General features: G+C 33.9%; 1 protein-coding gene across 5 annotated transcripts in view; it reads right to left on the reverse strand.

The window, feature by feature from the left end:
- Positions 1 to 946: 946 nt before the first annotated feature.
- The window catches only part of PID1 (phosphotyrosine interaction domain containing 1), a 61,565-nt gene continuing 36,928 nt past the window's right edge, over positions 947 to 25,583 (reverse strand). For 3 of the 5 annotated variants that reach the window (XM_026701541.2, XM_087933265.1, XM_087933262.1), the window contains one exon: positions 947 to 2,842. In XM_026701541.2, coding sequence (XP_026557326.1) covers positions 2,366 to 2,842 — 477 coding nt within the window. In that variant the 3' untranslated portion in view covers positions 947 to 2,365. Of the gene's footprint in view, positions 2,843 to 5,508; positions 5,614 to 25,583 lie in introns of all 5 variants that reach the window. The other 2 variants (XM_087933263.1, XM_087933264.1) reach the window with 1 other exon arrangement.

A 25,583-nucleotide genomic window follows, 5' to 3' on the forward strand; every position in this document is an offset into this window, starting at 1 on the left:
GCTGATGTTCTTCCTCTGAATGATCCAAGGACAGGGAAGATGAAGAGGACAAAGTATTTTCTCTCATTTCTATCCAGTGGTGAAATGCTACTGGTTTGACCCAGCCAGTAGCAAAAATTACTACTGTTTCGTCAGAACCTGTAGTAAAGAAAGCTCAGACGATCAGCTGAGAAAAGAGAAAAGCGCAGGATTGGCCCTTCCACCTGCCCCTGCACATTTCTGTTCTTTATCCTCTCAGCTGATTGGCATGGCAGAACCTGGTGTTTGAAAAGCTGCACATGCAAAGTACGCAATCACCGAACCTATTCCTATCCCATCGAGCTCTGAGCCAGGTGTCAATTTATTTTCATAATATCTGTGTTCCTAGAAGCTTAGAACAAAGGAACTTTTCATGGGTATGTGTGTTTTAGTTCTCTCTTACAAGAAGCCAAACTTTGGAAGACTGTGTCCTTCAAGCTAAAGCAGCTTACAAATAAATAATTCTTATGGTTTTCATTATAAATCCAAAATTCACTCTAAGAAAGAGAAGGGCAAATGGGAAGTTCTTATAACTTTCAGTAAGAATGAATATAAAGCTTATATAACTGAATTCTTAGGAAAAACTATTAAAGTTGAGTTTTACAGTTATACATTTCTAAACTCCTGTTTAGAAAAAAAGCATAGAACTTTTCAATTCATAGAGATTGGGATGCCTAATAATGAGATCTTAATGGAAAGTTCTCGCTATTAGGAAAATCCCTTCAGAAAAGGCAAAATGCCCCCATACATCACAATAAAAGTACAATTTAAGTTTAAGTATAATTAAGTATATAATACAATTTAGTACTGAATCCATAATTCAAGATTTGGTGCCAAGTATCATATATTATTATGCAGAATGTAGTTAATGCATAGAATTGGTAAATTAGGAGTGTACACATAAAATCATGAAGTCTGAAATTATTACTTTTTAATTTCACCTTTTTTATTAAAGTATGAATGCCTTTAAGCTGCAGAATATTTTACATACATTGGAAAGCAATAAGCATATTTATTAAAGGTGCAATTCTGCCTCAATATGTCAATATCCCATGATAAATCTATATGCTCTAATACTGACTGCATACACACAGACACGCACACACATACATACATACAGGTGCATATTCAGACACAATGAAAAGGTCTTCCATAGCTATCTGCTCTGATTTGCTTTCTTTTAAGGCTTCTGTAAGGTGCCCAGTGCTCCTAACTTACCACAAGTTATGAACAAGTCTGTATAAAGTGCAGTATTACCTATATATTAGTAATCAGCACTTTGTCTTTAAAACATTAAAAAATACTTATGAACCCTTTCATCTGTGAGTTGAAAACATTTCAGGAAATATTAACAGGATGTTAATATTTCAGGAAATATTAGCAGAATATTAACAAACTTTCTGCCACCAAACCTGATCTTAAAGATTGGTATACTTCTCAGATGCTAACGATTAATATGCTACTTTAAACTGAACCCTGGAGCACAAGTAAATAAGCTAATGTAGATTGTTTGTGACAAGACAGTTGCAAAACTAAAGACTGTGCCAGGAGCAAGGTAGACTCTACATTACAGCCCAACTAATATATATTCAGGATGTTCATCCTTAGGCAGTGGTCTGATTTATTGGACAAGGTATAAAAGAGGAAATTTACATTCAGGTGTCCCACCATTTACTTGGCATCCCTGCAGTTCATCTTTTAACAATGGCACTAAGGGGAAAATATGTGACTGGAAGTACATTTTAAAAGCTTAAATGAATAAAATAAAATATAGAATATGATTATAATGTGTAAAAGTAAGCATATGTCAATACTCAAACCATGAAATGTGGATTAATTGTTAGGCTGTCAAACTGCAGGTAGAAATTTCAGCCCGGGAAGTGGTAAAAAGAGAGCAGTAGATCTTCAAATTGTTTTCTCTTTATCTGTACAAGATGATTCTACTTATTACCATATTACATGTTCACAACAAACTTTGAAAGATCTCATTGTTAAATCTGCTCAGTGAATTTCAATAAGAAAACTGAAATAATTTACAAACCCAAAGACAAGAACTTGAATTCCAAAGCTTAAAATAAGTTTGAAAGGTGAAATGGACAAATGACTAAACAAGAAGCTTTATCACATTAAAAAATATCCAGCAGCAGATTTCAATGTTACATAATTATAATAAAGAAGCATATTTTCATGAAATTTTCTGAATTGCTTTAAAAAAAATGAAAAAGATGATTAGTCAAATTTTGGAAATTCATCATTCCCAAATTGAATGGATGTTCATTCATTTTATATATATGTTTATGTTCCCAGGGCCATTTTTGCTGTTGCTTAACCATCAAAAAATTGAAATTCAGCCATCATCAGATTCTAATTCTTGAGACATTTCTTCAGAGGAACTATTCCTGTGGATCCGTCCATCACTCTTCATGCTATGGAAAGTTTTCTTAAAAGCCTCCATCATAGCATGAGCTAACTTCTTGGCCTCTAGCTTGCTCTCACATTCTACAGCATGACAGTCCATCTGATAGGACAAATCATCATTGATCTCCCGATATATCCAAGCAAAAATGTTTGGGCTCACATGGTGATCAGCAGTGCAGTAAGCAATACGAGCAACCTGAAAGGTATCCATGTGGATAGTGGCCTCTCCTTTGAGGTCCAGATGATGAAGCCAAACCTGGAAAGGACGGATTTCTAGGAGCGTATTAGCTGGGAAGACGTCCTCTCTAGCAAGGGTGTGCTTCTTCCACAATTCAATTACTGGCTTTTCTGTGCAACCGGACAAAAACTGCATCCCTGTTGTAGAAACTTTTCCCAAATACGTAACCTGATACAAGAGGAAAAAGAAGAAATTAGTAATCCAAATGCTAACATTATAATGTCCAGTAATTGTTCCCCCAAATCCATCATTATTACCGAAAATTTCTGCAAAACTTAATCTCTAAAAGGCTATTTCTTTATTTTGGATTCGCAAAGCTTCTGTAATACTGAGTCAATATTCCTTCAAAATTTTGCACATTCAGGAGCCAAATATCACATCATAATTAAATAGAAAATTGAGCCACTGAGAAAATCTATTACTAGCTTAGCAGTTCTCAAATGTACGTGATGCAATCATAATACAAATACCTGCAGTCCTGGATTCTATCATTAACTGAATCAGTCATAGGTGTGGCAATTTCCTGTCCTCTTCCCACAACCAAAATCAGTGGGGATGCCAGCAAGAGATTGTAAGTCCTAGATCTGCAGGGAGATTAAATGGATGCTTCTGGATGGGGGAAGGTACAAGAAGGCAGGCAAGAGATACAATGTAGTGCAGAGAGGGCATATAAAGGTAAGTGAGTGCCTGAGACAAATTCAGGAAAGGTGCATGAGAGTGTGAGGGTTGCAGAAAAATGCAGCATAGGTTGGGGAGGATGCACAAGGACAAGAATACATGAGAAGTGCCGCATGGATCAGGTGCAAGAGGGTATGAGAGGGTGTGCAAAAGATGCTGCATGGATTAGGGAGGGTGCATAAGAGGTGCCACACAGGCCAAGAAGGATATATGAGGCACTGGTGCAAGGGTTCATGAGAATCGTTGTGTGGTTGGGAAGAATGTGTGATAGTGGCCAAGTGGCTGGTGCCAGGTGAACACAGATGGGCTGGGTGAGGGTGTGTGCATAAAGGAAATTTACCACAGTAATCTGCGACCTTCCTTGATGGCTTCCTCATTTACTTTCTGGGAACTCGGCAAGGAAATTTGCAATTGGCTATCAACATGATCACAAGTCACTGAACAACGACTCATAAGTGTGAGCCGTTGCCAAGCAGCCAGATTGTAGTCACGTGATCATGGGGCTGCTAGATGGACATAAATCCAAAAATTGATCATAACCCCTACATTCAGTGCCTTGCAGTAGTTGCTGATTGAATTGTTGTATGTCAAGGGCTACCTTGACCTACAGCTTTCAAGTTAGCTTCACCGTAGTATTACAAAATATCAGAAATATATCACTATAAGGATAAGGCATAAGATTTAAAAGATATTTTGTTAACTGCTTCCACATGCAGGTTATCAATAAAACAAACACTCTATTATCAGCTAGTTACTGGGTGTTTTTTACAGGTAACCTTTATGCTAATTATAAAAAATTGTCCATGTTTCTACATTCACAGTCACAATGGAATTCCATGGGACTTATTTGGTAGGAAGACTTCATAGGATTGAAATCTAAGATTATATTCTAGGTCTCTTGTTCAAAGCTTAGTTTTGATATGATTGCTTTTCCTTCAACATGCAACTATTTCACAGAACTGTTCTTTAGAAATATTAAGATATTTAAATACCACTAATCAGAAATACTGAGTAGCAAAAAGTAAAGGTAGAAGTTTTCCTGCCTGTCCAATCATGTTTGACTCTAGGGGGTGGTGTCATCTCTGTTTCTTGGACAAGAAAGCCAGCACTGTCTGAAGAAATTTTCTGTGGTCATGTGGCCAGCATGGCTATATGCCAAAGGTGTTCTGTTACCTTCCCACCAAAATGGGACCTATTAATCCATTTGCATGCTTTTGAACTACTAAGTGAGCAGCAGCTGGAAAAGGAATGGGAGCTCACTCCCATTCGTTGCACAGCACTCGGCTCTCAAAGGCTGTCAGCTGGACATGCTCAGTGTCTTTAACCGCTGAGCCATTGCGTCCTTCCGAGCAGGCTGAGTATAGCCTTATTAAAATCCTATCATGCCTCCCTCCAATTTTCCATTCTTTAGATAACACCTTAATCTGCTATATATAATTCCTGCCATGTCTGCAAAGCCAAATTCACAAAATTGAAGCATTCTATTTATTATTCAGACCAGAAGTTATAATAATATTCTAGGAGAAAAAGAAAACAATTAGCCATTTCCTGGAAAAAAAATTTCAGCTGTTAAAAAGTAATTTAGAATTTGTTACAAAAAATAAACTGATAGCACATGAAACATAAGGAGCTATTTGGTAGAAGGACATTTAAGCAGAGCAGAGCAACAGCAATCAATGCAGCAGATAACACTGAGATGTGCTAGAGAAGACAACAAGGAAGATAATCTGTGGCATTGGATAGTGGAGAAGGAAAATAGTACAATGCATTTTAAGCTCTGCATTAGACCTGGAAAAAGAATGTGCTGGCTTCATTTATCAAAATTAGATCCAATTTTCAAATCCTATCATTTATTTTTGTGTTAAAAATGGATTAAATATAAATATTAGTTTTATTATGCAATTATTAAATTATGTATACAATAAATCATTGCTAGATTATTAACTATGATATAAAATAATTTTAATTGAAACAAAACAACTTAGCTCAAAGTTACTCTAGTCCAGGTTTTGCTCTTATAAATGAATGAGGAAGCTGTCTCTCCAAAGGTCAAATTTGCATTTTAAGGATACTATTCCTTTCAACTGTAAATGGCGTATTGAGAAGAGTGGTTTTCATCACATCCTGATGAGAATGATTGTTGTTTTGATATTTACCCTAATCTCTGATTGCACTATTATAATCAGTGTTCTGCCCATGGATTCTCAATTTTGAAATAGGCAGTGACAGCTTTTCTGAGGATTACTTTTCTTATGCTTGAGCTATAATGGAGAGAGTACAGGCAACATAAAAAAAAACATGTCATAGCCAAATATATAAATGCTTTAAAATTCTGTTTTTTTATTTGATTTAGCCACCCAAATATTGCAATATAAAAAACTCCAGTAATATAACAGATATGCCTGGAAATAGGCTTTATTATAATTTTGCATTCTTAAGATGATGGCCAGGAGGTAACTAGGAAATTGCAATTTTTAAAACCATTAACCACCTTTATTTCATATGAGGAAAGCAAGTATCATTATTCCATGTGAGACATTGAAAAAAGAATTCTCAAGTGTGTTGAAGTTACAGCAACTCCCAGAATTCATCAGCTATCATACTGATGGTCCTTTCTTACCAACTGCCTTGTTTAATCACCATTCAAAGTGTTGATGGTTGGGGGGGACATAACTTTGTGACCAGTACTTTGATTTATAGGGATTGCAGCATCCAACAGTCATATGATCACCATTTGTGAACTTAACAATCAGCTTCCAACAAACAAATTTAATGGAGGTTGTGGAAGTGAAAACGCATGTTGCCATCACATGAAGTCTGGTATAATAATTTCAATGATTTGCTTAACCATGGAAATGGGAGTAACGCTATAAGACTGGCATGGTTGTTAGGAATGTAAGTCACCTAACAGCTATTTGGGTTGGAAAAATAAACCAGGACAGACATTTTAAAACTGTATCTTTAAGAAAATGCAAAAAATTGTAATTGGGTGTGGTTTCTCAAAAGGCCATAAGATGGAGCCAGAAACCTGGGTTGTTTAGTCTTAGTCTCAGAAGAGTGTGTGTCTGAGTGAGTCTCTGTTTCCTTCTGTTGGAGAATATTGCCATTCCTCATAATTGACCGGTATTCATGGATTTGATGTAAGTCTGATACTGAACTGTTTTTGACACTGGACTTTGTTATTGGATTATCCCTGGACTGAAAACTGACTGACTTAACCTGTGAATGACTTTGGACTGCCTATTTTGAACTTTGCTAAAACTTTCATTGAAAGTAAAAAAAAAACCCTACATTTACTGTACAGTGTATCTGTGTGCTGTGTGTGTATTATTCAACACTTCTCTCAATACGTCTCCCTGTATGCGCTCATTCTCCTAACAGGGAATTACCTCAACAATGGTCATGTGATTTTTCACTTAGCAACTGCAGTGTTTAGCCATTGGAACTAGTTGCTAGTCCCAATTGTGGTTGCTAAATTAGGATTATCTGTAGTCTTGAATTCTAGAAATTTATTGCAATATGTGCAATTTATGCACAGTAGGAACTAAGCACAGCTGTATATATGTTCAGACATTTCTATGCCGTAGAATTTAGCTACCTTCAAACAGATTGATAGTCCTCATCTTCTACCAGGAAACACATATCTAACGTTTCCTCCAAACAGTCTCACAATCTAAGATGTCATACATTTTGACATTTACTAAAGGAAAAAAGCAGCACAAAAACTTCACTATATTTGTTACAGAGCCAAGCCATTAAACTCCCATATTATGTATGCATGTTATAAAAAGGGGAAAATAATTCATACATAGTGCACTTAATCTACACAACAACTTATTTTGGCCAAGATTAGCTAAAATATAACTCTGGAACTGCATATGGAAGTTTTCAGAAACATTTGAAGTTGAAAACACAATTATCTTTTTTAAAAAAACTGAGCACAATAAGTATCTTATAATAGGCCAAGTCATAAGTCATTTTTGACAAAGCCAAATTCACTTAACAATTATATGAATAGCTTAATGACTGGGATGATTTGCATAGTGATTGCGATGAAAAAGCTCTGTTTATTCTCTCCCATTTGTAAAATTGGTTGTGACTCACTTAATAGCCACATCACTTAGCAACAGACATTCCAGTCCCAATTGTAGTCCTAAATTGAGGATTACCTGTATAGCAATAGCAACGATGCATGAATAGCTATCCAGTCTGGCACCATCAAACTATATTAGACTTCAACTTGTATGAATCTCAGCCAGTTTGCAATCTGAAGACTATTATTATTATTTACATTGGTAAAGCTTGGTTGAGAATGTACAACTGACAATTATGCATTAAGTTTAGAATGTGGTTAAATATAGTCAAAGTAGTTATCTTGCATGCCCAACTACATTAAACTACATCTGATTTATTCATTTATTTTTAAAAAAATCTTTTTATATTGCCTATTTATTATTATTTAAATGCATTATTTGGGGCAAATAGCAATATCAAAAGAATTTAAAAACCAGAAAGAATAGAAAAACAAGACACACAAAAACAGCAGCCAAGATAAAAATTAATTTAGCAATCAAAATGAGCATAAGCCTAAGCCATGCCTTTTGACACTCAGGCCTCATTTTTGTTGCCCATCTCCAGCAAGACACAACAAAAAAGTATTTTAATATAATTTATTGTAATGATAAAAGATAAAATATTATGGTTTAAAAATGCTAAAATATATAAGTCAATGACATTACTCATTGACGGCAGCATAGAAGACCATTTTTTCTGTGGCCTAGGATTAAGAATTTTGAGAAGCTGAAAAGATCTCTAATAATCTTTCATTAGAATCAGAGACACTTTTTTTTCAAAATAATGCTTTTCATTAAAAGTTATGTTTTTTGGAAATATATTTCAAGGCCACTGATTACAGAAAGATCCAATACAACCATCAAAATTCTTTTTCTATTTTAAATTGCATTAGATCTCACACAATAATGCCAAACTCATGAGATTTCATAATTGTAATATTTCAGCTTTAACAGACACCCGGCCATTATGAAAACATTTACAAGGTCTCCAGACCCATAAAAACTTGCTAAACTCTGAATATGGTTTTAATTCTAATGTTATTTTATTGATTAATTTGTTTGTGATAGGCTCTTTTCAATACTTTTGAAAATAGAGAGGGGGAAAAACTTAAATCAATGAAATCACAAAGTCTATTTATCATTTCCTTCCTGTTTATACCCATAGTTCTTATTTATATCTTTTCCAAACAATTCACAGCAAGGAGCTTTTAGGCACAGTTGTTATGTATAGGAAAAGATTCTAAAACACTAGCTGAAATTATGTAAACATTTATTTTGTGCATTTCAGGAGCTGTATTTCATAAAATAGGTGTTTTTTATTCCTAACTTTCAGTATTTTACTTTAATAAAATACCAGATTTAAAATTTATAGATATATATTTAAGGATTATGGCTGTCTTCCACTGTTACAAATAGGACAGGGTTGTCAAACCCAAATTGTTACAGTGGTGTCACTTGATGTATCAGGATATTTTCCCCCTTTGCTAACCTGGGTGTGGGCATCCAGCCTGCTGACCAGGAGTCTATAACATCCTGATATAGAATATCTATTAATTTCTTGCTTCTTAAATATACCAAGATTACTTTTAAAGAACTTTTAAAGACTTCTATGTTATCAGTTGACTTTTTATTTTTACGAATTAATTTTGCCCAAAGTAGTTAATTTCTTGCAGATTTGGATTTATTAATGGATTTTAATAGGTTTATTTCTTAACCTATTATAAGAATAATGCCTGGTTGGCTTCTAACAGTGCTCAAGTAGATCTGCCTTGCCCTATAATCATATTGAAAAAAACTTTCAAAGAGAGAACAAAAGATGCAATTTATTTAAGCAAGCTCTTATTCATTCCACAGCTTTAAATATTGGTTGCCTTTGCAGACTAATTAGCTGAACTATCATTAAAGAAAATACTGCTTGCCTTAGATCAGGAAATGCATCTAAACAATTGTGAAGGGATATACTTATTACATTACACAAATGCAATTGGCTCATAAGAGTTTAAACAAAATGTCTGAGCAATCATACTTCTATTGGAGCCAGGTTTTTTCAACAACATGATTCTAGAGCATTTGAAGGCCAAAAAATGTTAATTTAGGGGTTACGCTCTGCAGAGTTGCAGTGATATGTGGAAAATTTATCCATTTGCAGGCTAGCTTGGTTCATATTGCTGTTTTAGTCCAGACCATAAACTCCAATTGACTTAGTTTATTTATGCAATTTCTCAAATTATCTCCAGATTTGGCCCCAACTCAGGGACAGGCAACACTTTGGGGATTCCACCACCTTCCAGACAATTTCAGAAGATCCAGGTTAATATATATTTCTAAACTGTTAACACCTCAAAAGGGTCCTGCAAACACTTTTGTTTCTGAGAAAACATATTTGTTCACTGCTATCATATTGGCTCTTTTAGTGATATATTCCCAACAGTTTCTCTCTGAAGTGCTAACAACCTTACAAAAAGCAAGAGCAAATAAAAACAAATTATCTTCAAAGTTGCTAGCTTTTAACAATAACATTATTTGAAAAAGATTCAGTCTAGTAACCCCATCAAAATAACTTCATGGCTCAAGCTGCAATGAAATCAAACAGCATTTTTTAAAGTTGGAAAAATCTCATTTTATGTTAAATCTTCATTAAACTTGTAATCTCCAAGTAAATTGGACTAAAATTATCATGTGTTACAAAGCAACAACATGCTGACTAAGATTAGTATAAAGTGAAGTCCAATGTGCATCAAGAAGGCTGCCCCTAAGCTGGACTTGCAGGACCAAATGAACATGAATCACTTGGTTGAGTTGGATGGCAATAGAAATTGAATAAATAAAAAAATATAAACAAACAAACCATGTATGTGTGTGTGCACGTGCGCATGTGCATATATGTGTGTGTGTACACTCATTCATATTTATCCAGTATCATGAACACACACACACGTCACATATATACTGGAAGATTGGAATACAACTATCCTTGAGAATATGTATTTTTCCAAATTTTGTAACAAAATGTTTAAGTTAACTGAGAATGCTACCAATAGAGAAAACTAAATATAAGAACATGTATTAGAAAAAGTTACACATGAAACTATATATTCTTATGTTTTAAAAAGAAACACTATTGTAATTTAGAAAATCAACTGAACAGATTAATGCACACAAAATTACAATTGACTATAGGCAGATTAACTCATTGATAATACTTAGATTGTATAACAGTTGAAAGCAAAATGTTTGTTTTGTTGTTGTTATCCTTGACACATCTGCCAGCCAATCTTAGTGGGTGAGAAATTAATGTAAACATTTATACACATAATTTAAAATAGTAGATTAAAGTTGATGAGGTCATCCTCCAACGTTATACTGGAGTTAAATATATGATGTGAATCAAACTAAACAAGCTCTAAAAACAAAGCAAATCAATTTGGTTGAAGCAAATAAAAAAATGTTTGAGATCACTTTAATTAAAACAACATTTTAAAAAATTAAAGTGAGCCCAGAAGCTTGATTAACACAAAGCAGGTCTATTTTCTTTCTAAATGACAAAACATTACACTTAATATGTGTAACTAGTTTTGATTTTCCTATCATTGTTACTTACAACAACAGAGAGACAAAGCCCCATGATATCGGCCATTTAAACAAATAATTTATTTAATTTCCACTTTACTTCATTTATATTATTTATATTCCATCCTTCTAGGTAGGCTAGATTAAGAAATAGTGCATGGTCCAAAGTCACTGAGCAATTCTAAGCCAAAACTCAAATAAACAAATTACAAGATCCCATATAGTATACGAAGCAAAGTAGGCATTCATTCTGGCTAGTGTCTATCATAGTCAGAACCCTTGCAAGTTAAATATAACTTGCTCCCACTTGTAGTTTGGGCAGAATTCCTTTATTATTCCTTAATCCAAATGTCTGCCACTAATTCTGGTGATTAGGACTGTTATATGGTAATAATTCCTCTTAATTGGATTCAATGTGTGCATCTACTGCACCAGGTCATTCACCTAATTCTAGATGGAAGACGTCAATGGCAAAAGTGTGTGTGGACACAAGAACAAAAATATTTAATTTATTTAATGATGTATTACTTTTTTTCTGGTCTTCTCAATGATAAGATGACTGTACTTGGTTTACTCTCATTTCTTAGTTCATTTTTTGCTTATCAAACACAGCCAGAACATAATTTGATGTTTCAATGGGATTCTTAATATGCAAAGACAGTAAATATTGTGGCTGATACTAACAAAGTTTGAAATGATTTGTGATGTATTAAAATACCCTTTTGAGACAAAGGAGCTTTATAAAATGACACTAGTATACTCCACAGGATATTCTTTATCTCTGATGCCAAATTTGTCAGCTTTGAGTAAAAACAAAGAACTGCTATTCTTGTAGCAAAGAAGTAATTCAACTTGTGACATTTACTGTACACTATTCTCTTGGTGCAAAGCATACAGAAGATTGCCAGGAGAACTCAACATATTCAGAGAGGAAATTCCATCAATACTTCTCCTTTTCTTCTATCTTAAAACCAAATCTGGGTAGATAAATCTTCAAACTGAGTTATAAAATTAAAGTAGTACACAGGGCAACCTTGAAGTAAATCTGCCCACAATGTGAATAGCTAGTTCCAGTGTCTGAGGAGTTTTATTGACATGTATGTATGTTTCCAAAAACTGTAAAAAGATCACTAAAATACTGATTAGATACTTTTATATACATGAGATACAATTCTGCTAAAAGAATGGATGGTCATAGTTAAATGTAGTGAATTGAGCTAAAATTAGATTGAGAAACTGACAGTACTATGCTGCATTATTATGGATATATGTATTTTTAAAATGTGGAATAAATGAGAATAAATCAAGATTATAACCTATGGTTTATATTTTTTCTTGTTTGCTATATATATTTACTTTTTTGAATTGTGTTTTTCATTGATTTTATGATTGTACACTGCCAAGAGTCATGTGTTGAGATAGGTGACCACAAAAATTGAATGAATGAATGAATGAATGTTGGGGTTTTTTTAAAAAAAAAAAACCAGCTGGGAAAATACTTAATTATTCAGTCCAGCCCAGTCCATTATTCAACTCTGGTTCAATTGTTCAATGCGGTTAAGAAACTATGTATGAGAATTTCCTGCTTTAATATGTAAAAGAGAATAAACTATTAGAGATCAGCAAGTTAATGTCCAAACAAAAAGTCTGCTCAAGAAAAGTTAGAAATCAGATAAAACATTAAATTAATTATACTAAACAGCTCAGGCACTATCAAAGCTAACACCAGCGAGAGCATAGAGATTAATAAATAAATAAATAAAAATTTATTAATAAAAACATTTAGTTACAAAACATTCAATATTACCATCATAGAGAAACTTGGATAAGGGTTGTAGATCACTTACTGCTATTAGTAAAGCCTGTATTCAAAACCTGTTCCATTAGTTAAAGCACTGCTAGAATAAGAGTTCAGTGTAAGGAGAGATACAAATAACACTGAAACACAACATGAAGCATTTCCATTTCAATGCACAATGGGTCTATTGAATCGTAAATGTTTTATTTTAACAAAAGAATTCAGTAAGTTTAGACCAATAAGAAATATAAACATGCATTTAATATGTATACTGTTTTTGTAGTAATATAAAGAACTGAGAATTAAAAATCTTCCCTTGCATTAATCCTCACTGCATTTCTATCCAAACAGATTGCTTGAGTTTTATATGGCACCACCTGGATGAACTTGACTAAGTTTGGAAGTTAAGTAAAACCAAGTCTGTCTGTCTATGTAGTCATTAAATTTATATATGCTGCCCATCCAGCATATAGGCACTAGCAGTTGTGTAATTTGAATGGGAATTATCAGGAGTTGTAAAATAGAAAGGGAGATCAAAAATCACAGAAAAGGACAAGAGTAAATCTCACTTATGCTGCCGCCAAAACTATATAGTAATATTTTTGCAGTTTGTCATAATCAGGGGCTCAACATCACTCAAAGGCATCTTTGCCATTAGAATTGCTTGATATAGTAAATATGACCAGAACCTTAGACATATGAAAATCCCTGCTAAAGTATTAAGTCTGTCCAGTAATTGGCCAATGAATCTTAAATTCAGTGTTCTTTCTGAAATCCCAGTCAAGATTAATTCCTCACATCTTTGCTCTAATTTGGCTCCACAGGATAATTTAACTAAAGAGACCACATTAAATAATCAATTTGGTTATACTGTTTTCTCTTTTTATAATTTATAAACAATTTATAATTGTTCATCTGCTATTCATGTTTGAGACTATTCATAATTCATACAGACTGATGCCTCTAAAATCATACCAGGGCACAGAGAATAGGCACAAATAATTCCTTTTGTTTGGTAAATTAACACAATATTAAACATATATTCTTGTAACCTTCTTGCAAAAGAGGGATCTAGCTGACCTCATGGATCATCACTTAAGTCTGAGTCAGCAGTTGCCAAAAAAAGCCAACACAGTCCTTGCTGCATCAACAGAGGGATAGTATCATGATCAAAAGAAGGGACAGTGCCGTTCTATACTACACTAGTGAGGCCACAATTAAAATATTGTGTCTAGTTCTGGTCATTATGATATAAAACAAATTCTGAAGACCCTCGAAAGAGTGAAATTTCATAACTGGAGGTTTTCAAGAAAATTATGGACAACCATTTGTCCAGGATGGTTGGTATGAGGACTTTTGCTCTGGCCAGGGGTTTGACTAGAAGACCTCTGAGATCCCTTTTGTGCCTATGATTCCATGAACACTCATGACTTGGAAAATGGAAAAATACAGAACATTGCATAAACTTCCCAAAATTATTTAGTTTATCCGTGGTTTGTCTTTTATAAAGAATAAGGAGGTCCTTTGGGAAGTAGTCTTGATAAATACACTCCTGTGGGAAAGCAATTTCAGGCAAAATTGTAAAGCTGTGATATTTTGAAACAAAACAAACTATATCTGTGCAAAGCCTCATTATAAGATAAGCGGATAAATACCCTGATATACCAAAAGAAATGCTATTCAAGAATTGTTAGAACTATGTTTTATAAAGATTCTTTTAAATAAATAGTTTTGATAACAGAAAAATTAACAGTATGTCTCTAGGACTTTACTCAACTCCCAGCGTAATTTCAAAAGCTCTATGCAAACAATCAGTTCAGATTCTGGCAAGAGCAATCTGATCTTTCCCTGCCTTTTGACAAATGGATGTTTAAGATAATTCATGGATGTAGCTACACAGCTTTTGGCTCCAGTCATATATGTACTTGATCCCATACAGGAATTATTTTGCCCATGTTCAGTTATTGCACATGCTTGCCAATCTACAGTCACTAATCAACACATCCATATACAGTAGCAGGTCAACTGGACATAATACAGAAAAGAATGTGCAAGTAAATACATTGTAATTCAAGCACACAAAGCAGAAAACTCAGCTAAGATCAGTTGCAGACTACATGAAGTATAGTATACTACACATTGAAAAGATCTTCCAGAAGTATATGACTCATATACTTTACAGATGGGAAAACAACAAAACAGAAACCTCACGTATGCTTTGATGGATAATTCTATGTAGTGCAATCCAGTATTGATAAAACAGACTTCCATATTTCCACCCCTATTTGAAATAATCAAAATCACTTATCAATACAATAAGAACACTGATTGACTAGGGATGGGCCTGCACATGATCAAAATGTCCTAATACATGCACCTTTCATGAAAGCACAGTAGAAAGCCCAATTAATTAATTGTCTTATCCATGTATACCACAACATTTTGCACACATGCAAATCAAATACATCTTTCTTTTTCTATTCCCATTTATTATTTCTTCCCTACAACTGGACTGTTACTTCTTTGGTCCTTCCCTCTACTGAATTCTTGCCTCTTTGTTTTGAATCTGGCAACTCACTTTCACTACAGGGAAAATAAGCAACCAGAAATCTTGGCACACAATGGGAAGAGGATTCAGGGCAAGCTGTGGATGAATATTTTGAATGCAATCTGCCAAGCAACCTTTCTATCCCTTCCAGATCTTTTCTTGCTCCACTGCTCATGAACATGTCACAATGTGGCACTGAAAATAGACAAATAAATAAAAGAATTACCCTAAAGTAATTGGAACATTTCTCTCTTTCAAAAATACAACTGATCAGGATACCAAACAAGCCAACCCACTCTATTTCCTAATTGATTTTTGACATTAATGTGAAGAAAATTGCCAGTCCACCCACCCATCCTTATTTTTAACTCTACAAGTTTTTCTGATGTGGAAATATTCATTTAGTCAAATGATACAGTGAATATTTTACGAGACAGACATAACAGATTAAAATTAAAAGCAGGTTCCTTGTCTGGACTCAGAAGAATAATGACAAGGGAAGAGATCTTCCAAGGAGACTGGAGATTATAAATTAATGACAAGCTGAGACAAAGAGAGTTAGATCATTTTGTAAGAAGAGACTACTTTTGGCTAGCAAGTACCCCCAGCGAATGCTACTTAATGAACATTGGTTATTTCCTTGTGTTATAGTATTGTGGCTGGTATCGAACACAAAATTAAGATTCCATGTTATAGCCCAAATATAATTCCTTTCCTTGTTCTCTAAAATCTGTGGCTATCAATTGAAAATGAATGGTGTTTATTCATCAATTCTGCCAATACATTGTTCTCTGTTTAATTGCTGCCTTCTTTGAATTTGTGCTTGTTGGTATCAGAAAATACCCTGAAGTAACCAACAGTAAAATTACTGGCTTTCAGAGAAGCCGTTAAATGTATACAATTTCTATCACCTAAATTCTTTCTTTCAGTTACAATGGAATTACAGAATCGAAATTATTTTAAAATAAAATAACATATTTATCCTGTTTGTTTATAGTAGGAATATATTTACCAAAAAGAAAAGCAAACCTGAATTTAAGCTAACACCTCCTCCAAAGGAAAGTAGAAAGAAAACTATTATTCTATCTATCTTATCTTATCTTCCCTAATTTATCCTGGAATTGTCAATTCTAGCTTAAATCAAACCTGAAGATTTCCTTTCCCACAAATGTGTGTATGTAGAAACATCTGTATGTACATAAACATATGTATGAGTATAATCAGAATATACTTTCTTGAAAACTGAAATTTTTGGAAGAGACATAATGGAAACAGATTATGGGAACTTCTTTCCAAGTTAAGACGGACCATTTTCCTTTCCTTCGTTATTTTTAAAATAACGAACATAAAAAATGCTAAAATATCTCAGATCAATATTTTCTGTAGCCTGTGGTATAAAACAATACCAGAATTCATGGAAAAACAAATCAAATCAAACCAGAACAAAAACCTGCAAAAGAAGAAATATGTCTAATCCTTTCTGTTTACCTATGCAATGGGGACTTCATTCAATAACTTCTGAACCACTTCTGAAGCTGATCTGGCTAAATAATTATCTTTGCATTTCATTCCAAATATATCATTTGACAGGAAAAATGTAGAATAATATTCTGAAGTGCAGATCCTAAAAGACTTATATAGATAGTTCTCAACTTACAACCACAATTGAGCCCAAAATTTCAGTTGCTAAGCAAGACAGTTGTCCCATGTTATAACCTTTCTTGTATTTGTGAATAACTGCAATTGTTAAATAAGTAAATGGTCACAAAAAGTAATCACTTCACTCCGAGACACTGCAACCCCCATAAATATGTACCAGTAGATAAGCATCCAAAGTTGGATCCTGTGACTATGGGAATGATGCAAATGTGAAAAATAGTGATGTCACTTTTTTTAGTACTGCTGTAACTTCAAAATAAAGGGTTGAAAACCTTTAGAGTTCTATTGCTCTTGTTTTTATAACAAATGGAAATTCACATAATAATAGTTTCACTTTCCAGTTTGTATTCCAGTTTGATTTGCTATAGATTGCTCTTGCTCAGTACTATAAGGAATGTTTAACTTCCTTATAAGAATTTTCAAACTCACCAACAACTGAAAAAGATTCCAAATGATCATTTTATTAATTCTATAGTAAGTTACTAGCCAGAAATGCTAAGAGCAAGAGTCACAAGGTTGCACAGATATTATACTGAATATTAAACAAAGACAGCTAAGTATGAAGATACATTAGCAATTCACAAATATCGAAAGAATTGCTTTATAACAAATTGTGTAAAAAACAAGATATACACATATAGAGACACAGATAACCTTCATGTTATAACCACTACAGCCATAGTTCTAAAATAGAAACATAGTAGGTTTGATATATGACTTCAAACATGGATCTATTTGTTATTCTAATGGATTGGCCTGCACTTACAACAAAAGGAAGAGAAAGAAAGAGACAAGGAAGCACTGCATTCTTGAATCATGCCTCTTTTCAAGATATGAATTCTATTATCAATTAGTTACTAATTACGCACAGCTCAGTACTATAATAAAATTCCATTATTAAGGATTCACATTAGAGACACAACAAAGGACATCTATATAAATACAAACATATAGGTGAAACTACACATTCAATCTGTGTTCTTATTCCAACTCTCCACAGGATCAATAGGCTTAAACCTTGGTGATCTATTGCTATTTTCTGATCTAAAGAATCATTTCCAAAAGCTCTGATTCTTTTCATCCAATGTAGCTATTATCTTCATGAATTTATTTTCATTAAAATTATGTACACATGTAAATATGTAAAATATGTAAAACACACGTACATGTGTAAAATAAAGTAAAAGAATGATAAACAGCTTTTAAAAAAGATAAGGAATGGCACATAATTTCTTCCTGTGTTATTTTCCCTACAACATCCTCTTGTGGTCAGAAATAAATTCAGCTTTTGGCTGTTTTTCAACAGCTCCTCCTTATATGAATGACTTCTCTGCTTTCTCAACATTCAACCCACAATTTATCTGTAGAAAGCAGTAATTTAAATGAAGCTAAATGCAATTTTCTGCTTACCAATTAAAAAATAAAGTTGTCCAAAAAATGAGATAGTCCTTTAAACTGATGGAAGCTTGTTAATCGAAATAATTTATTCTGTATTTATCATCAGTTTTGCCTCCAATACATATTAATTCACATTCCACATTCATTCTTGGTATTTTTCCTTCTTGCTTTACATTTCTCAAGCAAGCTGTTCTCAGTAAGTTCAGGTTATTTCTTCCACATAACACAATGGGTAAAAACATATAATACAGTACATACTTACAGTATAAATAGCCATTTTCACTTTTTTAAAAAGAAGCAATTAATTATTTTTTGAAACAGACTTTACACTTTATCTTTCTATCAGAATTTGTAGATTTTAAAATTTTAAAATTTATCACCCATTTTCTCATCATTAATGCTCAAATTATTTCCCATTTATATATAATTTGCAATTATTTACTTCATTCTCTGTTCTGTCAAAGACAACTACTGTGAGGGCTAGATAATTATTCTTGTGTTTGATACAGTGATTTTCTGATTGATATTACTCATTGCATCATTTGACCAAATATTTGCTTCAAATTCTCTGCCAGAAAAATCTGAAAACGAAAGTACACTCTCATTAGCATCTTTGACAAATGCATCTCAAACATTACCAAAATATGTATCTGTTCTTATTTTTTATCTTGCTTTATTTTTATCTTATATTTATCTTACCTTGTTTTTCAATAATAAAACCTTTTGTTAAGCATTCTATATATTATTCATGTATCTATTATACAATGTTCTTACAGCATTCATCAGACAACTTTCCAATTCCTTCTTAATGCAAAAGCACTATAGTTTACCAGCTTCTGAACTGGTCCTGGATTTCAGAGCTAACATCCTCCAGAGGTACCCTAAACAAAATCTGTTCTGCTTCCTATAAAGTTTATTCTCATGAATTTAGTCAAGAATCCTTATCATGGAGGAACTCTAAACACTGTTGTCTGATATACTCCAGATCCAACAAAAGTCAATAGACAAGCAATATTATTAGACAAGAAACATGGTTGTCTTATATTCAGAACCAAAGGTGAGAACAGCTCCATTTAATTTCTTGCATCAAAACAAGCCTAAACCAGTCTTAGATTATCTACTATACTTAGAAGTAAATAGGAATGACTATCTCCCTATTTAATCATTTTTGTTCTATATCCATTTTCTATGTAAAGGTTCTTTGTTTAGTAGTTTTTCACCCACTTCCAAAACATGTTTTTATTTCAGCAAAATTAGTTGGGTGTATTCTAAGTATTTATTATAATCTGTGCCATTACTTGTTCTTATTTGATTGCATTGTTTACAATTATCTTTTATTCTTTATATATGTATTAGATATATTGCTCCTATTTTTGGCTATATCTTAATGTTTTGGATTTCTATTAATTTTTTCCTCATTCATAAGCCTTTTACATTTTATCATTACACTAAGAATTCTTTTCATAGTTTCCATTAACATTACCCTACATATCGGTAGTTTTGTCGAAGTTCATAACATATTTTTTTCATTGTTTTTCATTTTTCCTCATATCTAATTTATATTCAATCTATTATTGCCAGATCTATTATCTAATACTTTTACAATATTTTCTTTTCTGCTTTTTTTTCTTGCAGTTACTCAAGGCATGTGACCTTTTTATTTATTGCAGTATGATTTTTGTTTCATTATTTACCTTCATATATTGTTAATACTAGTATCACATTCTTGGGCATGTCAGTCAATTATAAATATTTTTATAATAGCAACACAAAGTTTTTAACATTAATATTCTAAAATGCTGCATGCACATTACAATTTACAAATACGTCTTAAATCAAATCTACGTTTATCATAGTAATATTGTAATCTTGCAGTTATATTACTCTTACATGCACTTTAAAATTTTTAAAATTACAGCTTGGGGGAATTTAATCAGTTTATTAAGATGGATGACATCAAGGAGAGTGCAACATTTAACCTCGTTAAGAAGAACTAAAGTTCTCATTATGCTCAAGTATTCTTGCATGTGCATCTAAATGAATAAGAGATTCTAGTTTCAAAACCTGACAACAATTTTCAGCAGTGGTTGTAGTGGCTTCTAACCCTTTCATTTATTCAGACCACTGCACTGCATGCTTTGGAAAACAACCTTTTTAACATAGCTATGGCTGCAGAAGTCAAGTTTATATATTAAAAGAAATATAATATATGACTATTTTTTATAATGTATTAAGTCCACTCAGAAATAAGTTAGAATTGTCACATAAGCTGCAATAAATGCAATGGGGCTAGTTGATGATGATAATTGATGGTGGTGGTGGTGGTGATGATGATGAAGATTGATGGTGATGATACTAACTCTCCATAATTTAGAGCAATCTATAGATCATAGATTGGAAACCACAGACCTTCTCTTTAATGGATCCTATTAGCAGTATACTTAAGTTGAAATAAAAAAACTGAAGGATATATTATTATGTAGTGATACATACCAACTGTTTTTTGTTAGGACTTGTTTCTGTTTCTGGTACAAATTTCATACAAATGTAGCCATAAGTATTAGGTAATTATATTCCATAATCCATCAAAACTTTCTTTTAAAAACAATCATACAAACAATATGAAATATTGCTTTAAATAAGTTGATTCCAACTAGTTATTTGACCTTTTCATTGAACAGATACCAAAACAGCTGAAGACTGGCCTAGCTTTAGTAGTAACAAAATGTTTAGAGTGTACAGTTTAAACTAGTTTGCAACATATGCTGCAAACAACTGCTTTTCCTACAGCCATTTAACTCTAAAGGTTCAGATTCTTGCCCTTAGAATACTAGGGAGCTTAAGGCTCCAAAATTGCTCAACATTTGGATAATTTCCCTTACTTGTGTTTGCCATTATAAGCTGGATACATTTTCACCTCCATCTGCTTAACAGATGCTCAGATCAGCTTTCTGGAAGATAAGATTTCATATAAAATATCTTCAAAACATTTAACAGGCATCTAAGTTATTAAATGCTTGGGAAGTCTGTAAGTGGAGAAAAAGCACATAATCAGTCTGTCTAGAGGAAATAATGGAAAACTAGAGTACGTCTGGAACTTTTCACTGGATTATCTCCAATATCCCTTATATCTATCCATATCCAGACTACAGAAATGTTTGTAGGCTTAAAAAATGTGCTTAGAAGAATACATCATTACTTCAGATCATTTGCAACCATATCATATTCTTTCAGGAGTTGGGACTTTTTTTGAAAATAGCAAAGAAAACTGAATGTTCAGTCACTTCCCACACTGAGAACTAAAACCAAGATGGTATGTCATTATTACAATGAGCTTAGATAATCCTTTGCTCTCTATATACTTTTGTCCCAATTTGTCTTCCATCATGTCCACAGAAGATTCATTTTCATTTCTGTAATAGTTTTAAAAATAATATTGTAATGTTATTAGTTTCCACTGAATTTTTCTTTCAGTTCTCATGCCATCTGATTGAACAAGAATGTTTGTGAAATCCTAATGAATAGAATGTGATATTCTTAACAATATAGGAATAGCTTTCTTTCACCAAAATCTCACCTCTTTACTGATCTAGGGTCTCCCTGACTTCCCACATTTCAATTAAATTTCAAAGGAATTGAAAGAATTTTTCTCCCTGAGGTTCTGCAAACTGGGTTGTGTTGCTATCCAGGGAGTCTTGAGAATAAGAAAAAGAATGCAAAATACAATACAGCATCACATAGCAATTCTCCCATTGCTACCAATAAGAGAAAGAAAATCTCTTTCACAGATAAAGAAAGCTTCTGAAAATCTTGCAAGGCAAATTCAGTTTTATGAGTATTAACTGATTTATCTATGGATAGAAAAAGTATAAATTGTATAGCTTTGCCTTCTCTTCACAGAAGAGAAGAAAACTCTTGATTGGACACATAAGGACTTTGTTTCCAGTGCATAAACTCTCAATGTAGACATATAGTTTACATTAAAATACTAGCAATTACTAGCAATTACTATTCACCCCATGATTAAATACAGTAATACACATACACAGTAGCCTGTACCAAATATGCCAAAACATACTTCCTAGCTCTGGCGACAGGCAAGTATGGATAACAAGCTGCCTATATTTTTGCTAGCCAAATTTAGCAGGATGTGGATTGCATCCATCCGGAAACTAGAGAACAAGTAAACAAACAAGAACCAAGCTTCTTTTCTATGACTTCATTGAAGTTCTATCACATCATCAGTGGCTGTACAATTCCAACCAAACATGAATTATAGCCAAGCATAGCCATGATTAACTCAGTTTTATGGTTTAATATAGGATAAAGAACTTTCTTATAGCTGAAGATTTCATTTAACATTGACCAGATTCATAAATAGGAATTTAGAATTTTTCAGACATGAAATGGGTACTTAAAGGCCCCCAATCTTCTGAGAAGAAGGTGGAGCCTCCTCGCTGATGGACCGTAGATCACGACTCTCTGCAGCTATAGTCCGTGCTCTTTTGTTGGAGAGCCCCGATCATTACGATTAGGGGCTGAAGCTGCCTTGGAGGGACAGCGGAGTAAAGGGAAGCCACAAGCCAGGTTGAGGGGAGCCACATCTCCCCCTCTGGGCTTGGTCTTTTTCCCCCCCAAGATGACTGCAGCGGTGGTTTAAAATGGCCACCCCAAAGAGGAGGACTCAGCTGGATTAAGATTTGTGCGGGAAGGAAGAAAGAGGTGGATAACATCTGAACCAGGACAACTGGGCAATACAACTAAACAAAAGTACCCTGGGATTAAGGTAATATGGAATTTTTAAGAAAAGAAAAGTGAGTGGCGAAATTACAAAGGAACAGGAAAAAAATCAGAAAATATTTTTGACAGCTAAGCGGGGCTTCGAACCAGGAAAGGAAGAAGATGGAACTAAAGATTTAACTAAATTGGACTAAAATATTTTGGCAATAAACAGGCATAAAATAAAGCTGGACTTAAGATTGTCAGTAAAAGGGGGGAAACCTATACTTGGTTTTTTTTTAGTGTTAAAATTTGTAATAATCTAGAATTTATAAAAAGAATGTGTAATGGAAAGGGAATATGACAGACTAAAGAACCAACTAAATTAATAAGTTAACATAGACTATTAAAAGCAAGGAGAGACATTGGTAACATCATTATTATTATTATTATTATTATTATTATATTATTATTATTATTATTATTATTATTATTAGGTAAACACATATTATTTATCTTTATTTTTAAAATAAATAAAATAAAATAAAATAAATATTAAAGGATTATATTTGAAATAATTTAAATGAAACAAAAAGTTGTTTCGATTGAGATTAATGAAAGAGGCTAGAATTAATGTGTTTGTTTCTCTCCTTACTGAAAATTTGAATGGAAAAGGTAATAATAGAATTAAGTATGCGTATATCACTGTATACTTGCTGTCATATTTGTATGTAAAGGTGATTACCCGGAAATATGTTGTCCACTAAAAAGAGATTTTTGTTTTTAATGTGAAAAACTGAATAAAATTTGTTAAAAAAAAAAGCCCCCAATCTTCTCAAAATACAAAACCAACAGGCTGAAATAATGTAGCACTATACAATGCAAGGAGCCATGGGGCTGTTATGGCCTCTGCAGAAATGTGTGGCTTCTGCAGATGTGTGCAATGAGATAGGCAGCTATGACTTAACACAGGGGTGTCCAACATTTTGGACCTAAGGGACCACCAAATTCATAATTTTAAATCCCGCAGACCACTAATATGAATCCAGCATGCTGCTCGCTGAAGTGCCTGGACTCCAACTGATGGTTGTGGGATCCTTCAGGCACTTAGCTTGGCTGCTTGTTTCTGCAACCTTAAATACTCAGAGTCATTTGGACCCATTTCCCACAGAAAACAAAACACTGGGATATCTCTCTCTCTCTCTCTCTCTCTCTCTCTCTCTTTCGCTCCCTCCCTCCCTCTCCTACAAACACACATCTGTCTCTCTTTCCTTCTCTCCCTCTCTCTTTTTCTTCCTTTCTTCCTCTTTCTCTCTCTCTCTTTCTCTCTCTCTCTCTCTGTGACTTATCTCTCTCTCCCTTTCCCCTCCTTCTCTCTCTGTCCTGGGTGGGTGGGAGAAACCTCCGAACTGATGCTGGGTGATGAGAATCTGATGTCTGGAGGCTGACGAGCCATGTGCTGAAGACCAGATGGCTGGCAGGAAAGTGGGGCAATCCTACAGTCTCCCTAGCCTTCCTCAGCAACAGGAAGAGCACGGACCTCCTGAGCCACAGGAAGCGGCTGCCAGTGATGCCCTCAGGTGAACATGTTGCGAGGAGGAGGCTCAACCCCTCCCTCAGGAGCTACAAAGCTCTCACCACCCTTCTGGCACCTGACAAGCCTTCTCCTTCCCACTGAGCATGTGAGTGCTTCTGGGAGGAGGAAGAGAAGCATGCTGCCAGAGAGATGGCAAGCACTTTGTGGCTCCTGGGGGGGCATGGGAGATTGCGCCTTTACTTCACAGGCCAGGGAACACATGGGAAGGGCTCTGATGCCACAATCTCCCATGCGCTAGCCTCCCTCCCCGTGCTCATCAATTCATCTGCCGCCGATATCACCCCTGTTGCAGACACAGGTGTGCTGTGGACCATCAAAATTTTCTCACAGACACCAGTGGTCCGCAGACCACTGGTTAGCGACCTCTGCCCTAGCATAATGTGCTAGCACAATCATATTGGCAGCAAATCTATTACTATGTTCAAAGTGGAGAAGAACAGTACAAAATGCTGCAATAATAATTAAAACTTCTAATAAAGCTTGAAAATTTTGTTGGAACATTGGTAGATTAAATAGAACTACTTTTAATGTTTATTAAAACTCAGCACAATGTAAGTTTTGTAGTAATCTAGTTTTACCAAGAGTAAGTATATGTTGAAATTGTTTGCAATAAATTTCACTGTGTAATTCAAATAATTATTATTTAGGTGTTTAACAGGGTTTTGAGAGTGTTAAAACATGCAAATTGCAGAATAACAAAAGATACCAATAAAACACAAATAAAAAACTAATAGAAACTAGTAAAATTAGAAAAAACAGAAGTAAACTAGTTGACTTTTTCTCTTCATGACTAGTTTCTCTTTTGGTGATGCAATGTTCCTTTTTCTTTCATTTGTTTCCCAACTGCTAATTTAGGTATTTGTATTGTA

This window comes from Pseudonaja textilis, chromosome 4 (genome assembly GCF_049901715.1).
Source record: "Pseudonaja textilis isolate UNSWEBS1 chromosome 4, rPseTex1.2, whole genome shotgun sequence".
In the NCBI taxonomy this organism is placed as follows: domain Eukaryota; kingdom Metazoa; phylum Chordata; class Lepidosauria; order Squamata; family Elapidae; genus Pseudonaja; species Pseudonaja textilis.